At 38.9% G+C, this 12697-nt stretch overlaps 1 protein-coding gene across 1 annotated transcript in view; it reads right to left on the minus strand.

Annotated features, from left to right (window-relative positions):
• Window positions 1–12697, minus strand: part of LOC121367961 (protein Wnt-7b-like) — a 61327-nt gene that overhangs the window by 29516 nt on the left and 19114 nt on the right. The window contains exon 3 of the mRNA XM_041492431.1: window positions 6504–6775. Coding sequence (XP_041348365.1) covers window positions 6504–6775 — 272 coding nt within the window. The remainder of the gene's footprint in view (window positions 1–6503; window positions 6776–12697) is intronic.

The raw sequence follows: 12697 nt of genomic DNA on the forward strand, positions 1-12697 counted from the left end.
ATTGTGAATAAACAAACCGACCTACAAACCAAACGACCGACCGACTGACCGACCGACCTACCCACCGACCAAAGAAACGGCCAAACAACCAACCAACAAACACAAACAAATATATGAATTTGATAATGATGATGATGATAACCAAACGACCGACCGACCGACCGACCGACCAACCAAACGACTGACTTACCGACAATGCGACAAATTGGTGGACCAACTAACCAACCAGCCAAACAACCAACTAAAATAAACAAATATATGATGCTGATGATAATGACTCTAATAATAATGGTGATGATGACGATTAGGATGATGACGACGATGATAATGATAATGGTGGTGATGGTGGTGGTGGTGATGCCATTCAAGAACTAGACAGACATTTGGACGGTTATAACCACTCTCTGCCATCAGACACAACGCTATAACGAAACACGTGATTTTTTTTCCTACCACAGAGAACGCAAACATATCATTCCCGCTCAAATACAACAATAATCATATGTCTGAGATTAAATACCTTTACATTGTGCATTTTCGAGTTCGCTGATAACAAAATATTTCACATATTTATCACTAATACACACGCTACAGGAAGAAACCCGACAGCACTCCCCCTTTTCAACAAAATTTCGGCTAAAACACGAAGGTGTTTTCCCCATGTCTTAACATAATTATAGGAAACTGTCAGGACATTCCTGCGATAATTTAACACACATTAAGCGAAAGCGCCGACGGCAGGTGCCTATCCAATAAGCAATCGATCAAATATGATTGAGTGTGAAAATGACACACCAATCTAGGCAACAAGTTAATACAAGGAAATGCACACGGGTCACCAAAGGTCAGCGATTTGAAGGCGTCAAGTCATTACCCAACGTATCATGCAGTAACCTTTCTGGATCGCAAAACACGGCGATCAAACGTGCAGGTAGACATTTAAATTGATAAACCCGCAAGTGGTATTGTTCTCCAAATGATCACATTTCGTTGCAACTGATTTTCGTGTTTATGTCAAATTTAGATTCGGCTATATGTGCTGTCTATCCGGTGTTAAGTGAAAAAGAAGTCTGGAATTTTTTTTTCAATTGAAACATTAAAGGGCCTATCCCGAGTCTGCTGGCATTGTAACATGTTTACGACTAACAGGTCAATTTTAATGTATAAAATTACATGTTCAAAATATTTTCCTGTTTAGAATATCAGTCTGTATAAACAAGGCGTTGTTGTTCTAACAGCCCAAACAAGATTGTACCTTCCAGTAATTTCGTAAGTACGAAAAACTATATATCACGAAGAAAATCAACAATGACTGATTCGAACATAAACACATGGCCGCAAGCACTTTGGATATGAAGACACTGGTATTCTAAACAAGAAAATATATTTAATGTGTGATTTTAGTCGCCAAAAAGGCCCTGTTAGTCTGAAATATCTTATAGTGGCTGCAAATTCGGGACAGTCCCTTTAAGATTCACGCTGAGTGAGTGCTGGTATAGCAGTACCTTACTAACACAGTAGATAGATGCAGTAAGACCCCCGGTCAGTATTCTATGGGGGTAAAAATACTGTTACACCGGTACTAAAATGCGAGTCCATCACCTAACAGCCTAAAGCCGACGACTAAACAACTCACCAGTAATTCACCTAAGACAACATTTTTCAAATAGAAAAAAGGTTTATCGACATCATTAGAGCACAATGATTTATTAATCATTGGCTACTGGATGTCAAACAGTAATTTTAACATGTAGTCTTAAAAAGGGAACCCGAATAATTTTTCCATTAGTAGCAAGGGATCTTTTATATGCATTATCCCACAGACAGGGTAGTACATACCACGACCTTTGATATACCAGCCGAATACCCCCAAAACCCCACACACAACCTTAAAAAACAACAACCCAACAATGAAACAAACCACAAGGTACCTGTACTGAGAAGATACACACGGTATCATTATGACTGTGCTAGACGTTATCACGTGGAGTATGAGTGGTTCTAATTGGCAGTGGTAATGTATACCATTTAATAGCTTTTTTGCCCCTTCATTTATTGTTACTAAAAACAAAATTGGAGACCAGTTACATCTTAATGTTTCTTTCCCCCTATTTTGTTTTCTCCCCCATGACCCCCATCTAGCTATAGTAATAATAGTAGTATCTATCTATCCGTATAGAGCGTAATTAATGGACGTTGTGTATCACGGTCATTAATATTCCAGTTAAGTAGTACTGGTTGAAACGAAAAACCCCTAGACAAAAAAACACAAACAAAAACAAGCTCAATCCAACCAATCTGCTCTGTGTTCTACGTAAACATGCATGCAATTCATCTGCTACGTCGCTGACTTGTCTTTCTCTCCCCCAACTTCTTTTTTTTTCTTTGCAATTCATTTAATACGCTATCAAATTAGTCTAAAATGTATCGGTTTCAGCGAACATTAGCGCTAAGACATGTTTGTTTTGACTGAGACGAATCTGCGAATTGTTCGCAGATGTGCTAACAACAAAAGGTCGAGGGAAACCGACACTCCATTCCACAGGTGAGAATCAAAGGGGTCGAGCGCCGTCGCTTGCATGACAAGCGGCCATTAGGTCGCCGGTGATCCGGAGGCATCGCGTATCATGTAATGACTAGACGCTTCAACACTTTGCGACCCGGAGTGGTCTCCTTTCCGTGGACGTAATGGAAGGATGATAGTCCGCAATCGCACCTGCTGCTCTGCCTTGCATGTCAATGAGCTATAAATCTTGCCCTCGTCTGTGTTATCCTTTTTTTTCTCTTTTTTTTTTCGTGTACTCTGCATGGATGCACCTAGCGTAAAACGAACGTTGTATGTTCTGCTTCCCTCATCTCAGGACTGACAAGTATTGCACGATCGTAACGATGACAGGATGACAGGGGCCGTACTCTCCGGGGGATGGGGGGTGGGGTGGGGTGTAGGGGATGGCATTTGTTCATAAAAAGTAGTGCCTCCCTCAGGATTTTGATCAGGGTACAGCCATGGATGATGTTCCAAGTCTGGATTGAAGATCTGCAGATTTATAATCTTGGGCAAATTCAGCCATACGCCTGTAGCTAACACTTGGTAGACTGATTTTTTTTGTACACTACACATTTATAAACCGAATATCCACATCGAGAACCAGTCAAAATAGTATGCTAACGTTTAGCGAAAATAGGTTGGCTGAACGCAGGCTTGGACTCAAATTTCCCATTGAAGGAATTACTATACAGTTATCTTCCGGGTCAGAGTTCATTCAATGAATCCATCATAGTTCGTAACAGCTAGATGTGTTGTGATGCACATTATGGCTCAGTTACGTCAGGTGAATCATAAAAAAAATCCCAGTTTTAAAGTTAAATAGCGTTAAAGGTATGCAACATAGAACACTGAGTCCACAAAGATCGGTCGAGCCTTCGACCTGTTGCACCTCGTCGATCGCTCTACCACTGAGCTACATATCGCCATACAGCCAGATGGAGTCATGTAGCAAAGTGTAGATGTAAATGTTATACAGTTACACACACTGGAAGACATCTTCAAAATAGTATTATATCATCAGTGCCAACAAGAACCTTTTCTATAATCTGGATTTGAAGTTGGACGATATGACATGTGTTTTAATGGAAGAAAGTATCTGAGTAGTAATCACAGGTTGAACGTCTGTGTATGAGCTCAGTCCAAACCGAGTTTTAATTTAAAGGCTCGAACTTAGGGGCCTGAACTCAAGGCTCGTGTTTAAGGGACTAGAATGATGGCTACAGTTTAAGGATCTGAACTCATGATTCATGTTTAACAATCTGAACTCATGGTTCAAGGTTACGAATCTGAACTCATGATTCACGGTTTAATGAACAGAAATGTAGCTCAGGTTTAAGGATCTAAACTCAAAATTCATGTTTAATTATCTGTAATTTGGCTCAGGGTTAAGGTTCTAAACTCATGATTCACGTTTACTGATCTGGAGTCATGGCTAAATATTAAGTTTCTGAACTCATGAATCACGTTTAATGATCTGGACTCATGGCTCAGTGTTAAGTTTCTGACCTCAGGATCCACGTTTAATGATCTGAACTCATGATTCACGTTTAGAGATCTGGACTCATGGCTCAGGGTTAAATGTCCAGACTCTTGGTTCACGTTTCATGATCTGGACTCATGGCTCAGTGTTAAGTTTCTGACCTCAGGATCCACGTTTAATGATCTGAACTCACGATTCACGTTTAGAGGTCTGGACTCATGGCTCAGGGTTAAATGTCCAGACTCTTAATTCACGTTTAAGGATCTGGACTCATGACTCAATGTTATGAGTCTAGACCCATGGTTCGAGTTTAAGTGTCAAGATTCTTGGCTCACATTTTGAAGTACATTTTGAAGCACGAAGTTAGATACATGGCTAAAAATTGTGAATGATCGTTTTGATAACTAACGCGTTTTTCCAGGACAACTTGGTTGAACCTTCGCAGGAGAATCGATTTAAAAACAACAAAAAACAAAACAAAAAACAATCGCTACAGTTACTAATATCTTAGACACCTACAGTAGGCGCTGGATAAACAATATGTCACGATGTCATCAAACATTCCATTCCGTGTTGACAGGCCTCCACCAAAAACACTGATTGACACATTTTAAAACTGCTCAGCTTACGGGTTTCACCTGTCAATGTCACCGCGAGAGGGACACGAGACAAAGAGTCACGTTTGAGGCGTCTAAATCAAATTTGTAAGCAGTAAACTCGAACATATCGTTGTATTCATCTCGGCTGAAGAGTCCCAAATCTTCGCACCTCATCTGGTGATGTTCACAAACACAATATGGGCAATAAACCCCGATCTAAATGCCCCGTAACCCTAGCCTGTACATTAAAAGGTATGTTTGCATTACTGGACTCTGAGAGGGAAAAAAAACATGACAAAGGTTTTTTTATTTTTATTTCTATGACACCAGATTTTATTGCGAAGTTACTGGGTCCATGAGATTGTGCAGTATTCAGTGTTTGCTATTTCTTTTCTGGGCGTAATGGAGCTTTTTAACAAAGAAAGAAAATAAAAATGCTGTTTACAACCGCGCAGTAAAGAATACTTGTAATGCTGAACATTTCCTCAAATGGGATCAGTTCAGTTGTCAGCGTGTGAGAGTGTTACCTGGATTGACTGACTGAGTGAGTGAATATCGGTTTTTATTATCACAGTTTACACGTACTTAGTTATAAACGAGAAGGGCTGTACCTAGCTAAAAAGAAGAAGTAGAAAAAGAAAGAAAAACCCCACTCCACCTTATTTGCAGTAAAAGAGGAATCAGGATATTAAATTTTTAAAGTTACATGACACCTTTTTTCATATTATTTTTAGGGCCCGGTTTTTTGCGGTAGTTTGGGCCCGTGACTATGCTGTATTTATCGTATATCCAACTTAAGTTGCAATTGTCGAAAAAGAGACCTAAAGAGAGAAACTCCCTACAAGACAAACCCCACACAGCAAAACAAACATTCACACACAAAATGAAAGAAAGAAACAAAAACAATCACCCCACTCTTCCCCCCACCAAAAAAAAAAATATATATATATAACAAATAAAACCGCAACCATGTGAGGATAAAACAACCATAGTGTGCGGATTATGGAACTTAACCAACCATGTGAAGAATATGAAACAAACAGCCATGCGAGGTATACGAAGCTTAAATAGCCATATGAGTAATATGAAACTTAAACAACCATATGAGGAATACTGAACATAAACAACCACGTGAGAAATACTAAACAAAAATAACCATATGAGTAATATGGAACTTAAACAAATATATGAGGTATACGAAACTTAAAAAACCATGTGAAAAATACGACACTTAACCATGTAATGTATACAACTTAAACTACTACATGAGGATTACGAAACTTAAAAATCACTTGGGAAATACGAAATTTAAACAACCATCTGAGGGATACGAAACTTAAACAACCACACGAGGAAAAAAAGTAAAGTTTGTTTTATTTAACGACGCCACTAGAGCACATTGATTTTTTTTATCTTATCGTCGGCTATTGGACGTCAAACATATGGTCATTCTGACACTGTTTTTTTTTTTTTAAGAGGAAACCCGCTGTCGCCACATAGGCTACTCTTTTACGACAGGCTGCAAGGAATCGTTTATTTGCGCTTCCTACAGGCAGGATAACACAAACCATGGCCTTTGTTGAACCAGTTATGGATCACTGGTCGGTGCAAGTGGTTTACACCTACCCACTGAACCTTGCGGAGCACTCACTCAGGGTTTGGAGTCGGTATCTGGATTAAAAATCCCATGCCTCGACTGGGATCCGAACCCAGTACCTACCAGCCTGTAGGCCGATGGCCTAACCACGACGCCACCGAGGCCGGTCAACCACACGAGGAATACTAAACACTAACAACCATATGAGGAATACGAAACTTAAACAACCACACGAGGAATACTAAATACAAACAACCATGTGAGGAATACGAAACTCACCTTTCTTCCAGCTCTGTTATTATGTAGGTTCATCAAGGACCTTGCGTTTTCTGCTATTTCCCTGGCATCCATGAATTTCCTGGCTAATTTTAAGCCATATTTAATATCGGCGCTACACCCGCCCCACTTCCAGCCTTCTGGGGCCAGTTTACCGTCCATTTTGTCTTTATCACAACTGCAGTTCGTTAGGTTTCCCAGGCTACACGACTGGGTAATGGCGTATGTCACGCCAGCTGAGCTAATAGCATACATGAAAGCCGCTTCCCTGCTTCCTGAAAATGATAAAAACAAAATAAGGTCAAAGGTTATCTTTTTTGTCCATATTTCAAAACCTAACCCGGCAACTGATACAATAATACGACGATGTCAACATTTGCTTGACGAAGCGTTGGAAACCTTTTTCTTTGTGGCTTTTAAAAGTGGCATACATACATAGTTTTTATAGAGTAATGCATATTTTAAAAAATGTTTTACTTTTAGAGCCGTTTTTAATAGTTTAATGTGCACATTCCCAGCAAACTGATATAATGCATGCCTGTCTTGGGCGCTGTTATGGCGTGCACCGAACTTTTTGTCTAAGACAGGGGGAAAGATGTGGAGAGAAAAGGAAGGGATCGCACACTCAAACCAAAAAGCGAAAAGTTGCCCGAGCAGCCCAATCCAGACATTGAAGAGCATGCGAAGGTGTTGTCAGTGAAGGCAACACACCACCAGGTGTCGTGTCGTTACTTGCTGTAGCAGCTTAATATAGGCCGGTTTAGAAAATAATTCCTGATTAAAAAAACCCTAAACCATTCTGAATTGCCGTTTGAAATCTTTCTTTGATGATTACAAGTAGGTTGACCTCTGTAGTATTTAAATAACTCATTGGTTTGAAGTTACTTGTTATAATGTAGCACTAACTGATAACAACTGTGCAAGTGGTATAGGAAGGAAGGAAATGTTTTATTTAATGACGCACTCAACACATTTTATTTACGGTTATATGGCGTCAGACATAAGGTTAAGGACCACACAGATATTGAAAGAGGAAACCCGCTGTCACCACTTCATGGGCTATTCTTTTCGATTAGCAGCAGTGGATCTTTTATATGCACCATCCCACAGACAGGATAGCACATACCACAGCCTTTGTTACACCGTTGTGGAGCACTGGCTGGAACGAGAAATAGCCCAATAGGTCCACTGACGGGGATCGATCCTAGACCGACCGTGCATCAAGCGAACGCATTACCACTGGGCTACAGCAAGTGGTATAGTGTGACTTATATAACAGCAAACACGAGGCGGTACTCTGACATGAGGCTGTCTGACTGAAACGTTTCGTGCTCGACCCATGTTGATGTTTTCACACAGTACGTGTTAGTTGAGTGCACTCCCTATAATTAGCAGTCACATGACACTCTCGATAGTGTTGAATTTTTCACAGAATACATTCTGACATAGAAATTGTATTGAACTGCATGGAGTAATTAATAGTGGTGTGGAACCTGAAGCGAAATTTGAACTGGAGTTCCTTTAAAGTGAAACACCCTGATTTTAAAACACTACAACATATTTGTCATTATTAGAGCCTTTTAAAGTAAAGTTTGTTTTATTTAACGACGTCGCTAGAGCACATTGATTTTTTATCTTATCATCGGCTATTGGACGTCAAACATATGGTCATTCTGACACTGGTTTTAGAGGAAACCCGCTGTCGCCACATAGGCTACTCTTTTTACGACAGGCAGCAAGGGATCTTTTAGTTGCGCTTCCCACAGGCAGGATAGCACAAACCATGGCCTTTGTTGAACCAGTTATGGATCACTGGTCGGTGCAAGTGGTTTACACCTACCCATTGAGCCTTGCGGAGCACTCACTCAGGGTTTGGAGTCGGTATCTCGATTAAAAATCCCATGCCTCGACTGGGATCCGAACCCAGTACCTACCAGCCTGTAGACCGATGACCTGCCACGACGCCACCGAGGCCGGTATATTAGAGCCTTTTGTTTTTATAATTAAAATCAGACATTACTTAGATTCTACTGTTTAGATTATCCATTTCCAATCATCTGAAGTGTTTCCAGTTTGTTTGCAATACCACGGAATGAATTTGTGATAAATCTAAAAACACACGTACCTCTGAGAAGTAACCGTTACGGAGACGGGCTGTAGTCTATTTTGGGTGTTCCCCATTTCAGAATCGCAGATTCTTGTTTCGCATTATTTTAACTGTATTCAGATGTGTTAAAGGTTTGAACATTGAACACACTCTGTACATTTCACGAGCTGAGACTTGGATCAGCGACGTTAAAGGGACATTCCTGAGTTTGCTGCATTGTAAGATGTTTCCGACTAATAAAATATTTCTACGATTAAACTTACATGTTAAATATATTTTCTTGTTTAGAATATCAGTGTCTGTATATTCAATGTGTTTCTGGTCGTCTTAATATTTGTAAGAAGCCCAAACTGGATTTCGTCTTCAATTAATTTCGTAAGTACGAAACAATATATTTTAGGAAATAAAACGAAATTTAACCCAGTATAAATATTAGAACGATCAGAAACATGTTTAATATACAGCCACTAATATTTTATGCAGGAAAATATATTTGATATTTAATTACAATCGTTAAAAAGTCTCTGTTAGTGGATATCATCTTAAACATTGCAGCAAACCCAGGAATGTCCCTTTAAAGAGAGATTGTTAGTTTTTATACTGATACAGTCATCCTTAATTTGAATTGTTTGATTCTTCTCTATTTACTTTCAAGCCAAAATATATCTGTATCAGTACGTACGTATGTGAATATCTGTCGGAGAGATGTGAAGTGGATCTTAAATACTTTATTTATTAAACTTTATTGTATTCGTTTTCAATTACTTGTCGTAGATCATCACAAAACAAAGCAAATTCAGGACTGGGATCCGTGAATCACCGCTGTACATATCATACATTTGTAACACAAATGCACATACGTAATGTGGATCATAAATAAATGTGCACACGCACTCCAGTACCTGTGGATTGTAAATAATATATCAGAAAAAAGTTAAAGTTTGTTTTATTTAACAACAAACATTTGATAGACCTGATACATAGTCTTCAGAGGAAACACGCTATATTTTTCTATAAGCAGCAAATGATTTGTTTTAATATGCACTTTCCAACAGACAGGACAACAGATATCACTGCATTTGATATACCAGCCGTGGTGCACTCGCTGGAACGAGACATAACAACGAAGAGATACTCGGCGAAGGAGTGTTCGCCAGTAGTGCTATAGATAGCAGTATCTGCCTATTTAACAATAAAACAAATGTCAGAATCCGTTTGGGCACTGGAAAATATAGTCGGAAAATAGGTTCTCCAAGGGGCTTCGATCCTATGTCCAAAGCACCCTTAGGCGAGAGCTATACCGACTGAGTTCCTGTATGTACCAAACAACAACAGTAACAATGTTCAGCTCAATATGGCAGCCTTCCTATACAGTAGGAAATATTGATCATTCTAGGGTTGGCAGTCCTCTTATAGAGGAAACATTGGCAGTGGTTGGTTCTTGGGAGCAGTCATACCCTTGTCAAAATATCATTTTGACTCTGTTTTGTACATTCATTCATTCATTCATTCATTCATTCATTTACCGTTGTTTGACACCCAGTATCCAATGTATTTTTGTGCTGATGTGTCGTTAAGCATTCATTCATTTTTTTCATTCATTATTCCATTCATTCATTCATTCGCCGTTAAACATCTACTATTCTATTCAATTATATTCATTCATTCATTCATTCCATCTTGAGCAAAAATACAATTTTTGAACATAACGGTTTTGTCATTCAGACTGTAACATGTTTGACATCAATAACAAAGTGCAATTTTACATCACACATGACCCGATGGTACGTATTAACGGTACTGAACGTCCTACGGCAGGTCACCAAAGTATTAGGAATTTTGCTGTTATACTATTCGATCGAATGTCCTTAACGTAGTAACGAAATGTGTCAACCAAAAGCCCGTAGGTATTAGGTTGACAGGCTCTGTTACGCTGTACTATCGTGTCAGTAAGAAAACAACAACGACAGCAACAACAACATCATCAGCAGCTTTTTCGTGTAGGTTAACGTATGTAACGTTTTCATTAAATAGGTTTTCTTCTGGTTCGAGTCCAACGACTGGCATTCCAAAATCTATGGTATATACTGTCCCGTTTGCGGCAAAGTGCTTATTAAAATACTATTATGTCGGCAGTTGGTTTCTTCTTTCATTGGCTAGATACACACCAAATAATCGTATTATAAAGTTCGCCGAGGTGTTGTTAAACAAACATTTCTTTTCGTTCGTTTTTCAGTTTAATACTTTTAAACTGTTATATTTCACAATACGATATTTGATGTGGATGTGTATGTGTGTGTATGTGTGTGTGGGGAGGGGTGGGTGGGTGGGTGGGTGGGTAGTGGAGGGTGGTATGGGTGGTGGAGGTACAAAAATTATTTTGTATCACAGATAGATAGATAGATAGATAGATAGATACAGTCGCATGTTTTGAGCTTGAATCGTGTTATTAGTTTGTTTTGTTGTTTTACTTATCAAGGTGACTGCTTACCACAGGTTTTACTGCATTTAAACTGCCTACATAGTATGTACAATTGTTGTGGAGTCTATCTTATATATCTATCTATACTAGAGTTTCACAGTTCAAGTGGCGTGGCCCACGCTGTTTATTTACGTCCACTACCAATATTTAACACGGAGCCCCAGCACTCACTAACAAACGCCGCGACACGCATTGCCAGAGAACGCTCTCCAACGATCAAAGTCGGCTAATCGATGTATTAATTGGTATCGGTAATTTACGACCGGTGCCGAAACAAATATTAAATACTCGGTAAATACCCGACTTCGCCCGAGCATCTGATACGATAGCAGGGCATGGGACGCGTTAATTCGCCGTTTCGTTGGTAAATAGTATGTGATATAACTCGTATTGACACACTACTTGATATGACATCTTGATATAACAGATAACGCAGTGTCGGTTGCCACATATTGAATATAAATGAAAATACCAGGATCAGATGGAAGTTTAATGAATTTGTGAATAAAATCAAAAACGTATGAAAATATTCTTAGTTCTTAGATTTATGACATTACAAGCTACAGAATATATATTAAATAGGGTTCTACTTAATACGACAAAGATTATGGGGCAATTCGATAACTCAGTTTGGGATACCAGATATTGAATACATGAAAATACCAGGGTTAAATACAATGTAGATAATGAATGAACAAAATTCATGAAATAGTTCTTCCAGAATAGCGGTCGTTCAGCCAGTGCACAACGACTGGTATATCAAAGGCCGTGGTATGTACTACCCTGTCTGTGGGAAGGTGCATATAAAAGATCCCTTGCTGTTAATCGAAAAGAGTAGCCCATGAAGTGGCGACAGCGGGTTTCCTCTCTCAATATCTGTGTGGTCCTTAACCATATGTCTGACGCCATATAACCGTAAATACAATGTGTTGAGTGCGTCGTTAAATAAAACATTTCTTTCTTTTTTCATGAATAGCGAAATCTAACTCACTCGGTAGAGCTGTCGACTGACATGCTTAGCTCGTGGGATCGAACCCACTCAGTGCCCTACTATATCAAAGGCCGTGATATGTGCTATCGTGTCTGTGGGAAAGTACCTATAAAAATCCCATACTGCTAATAAACAATATGTAGCTGGTTTCCGCTTAAAGGAACATTCCTGATTTTGCTGCATTGTAAGATGTTTCTGACTAATAAAATATTTCTACGATTAAACTTACATATTAAATATATTTTCTTGTTTAGAATATCAGTGTCTGTATATCCAATGTTTTTCTGGTCGTCTTAATATTTGTAAGAAGCCCAAACTGGATTTTGTCTTCAAATAATTTCGTATGTACGAAAAAACAACATTTTTTGGAAATAAAATGGAATTTAACCTAGTACAAATATTAGAACGATCAGAAACACGTTTAATATACAGCCATTAATATTTTATGCAGAAAAATATATTTGGTATGTAATTACAATCGTTAAGAAGTCTCTGTTAGTCGATAACATCTTAAAAATTGCAGCAAACTCAGAACTGTCCCTTTAAGACCACTTGTCACAATTCCCAAATATTTGACATCCAATAGTTGATGATTACTAAATCAATGTGCTCTAATG

The sequence above is a fragment of the Gigantopelta aegis genome, chromosome 3 (assembly GCF_016097555.1).
Source record: "Gigantopelta aegis isolate Gae_Host chromosome 3, Gae_host_genome, whole genome shotgun sequence".
In the NCBI taxonomy this organism is placed as follows: Eukaryota; Metazoa; Mollusca; class Gastropoda; order Neomphalida; family Peltospiridae; genus Gigantopelta; species Gigantopelta aegis.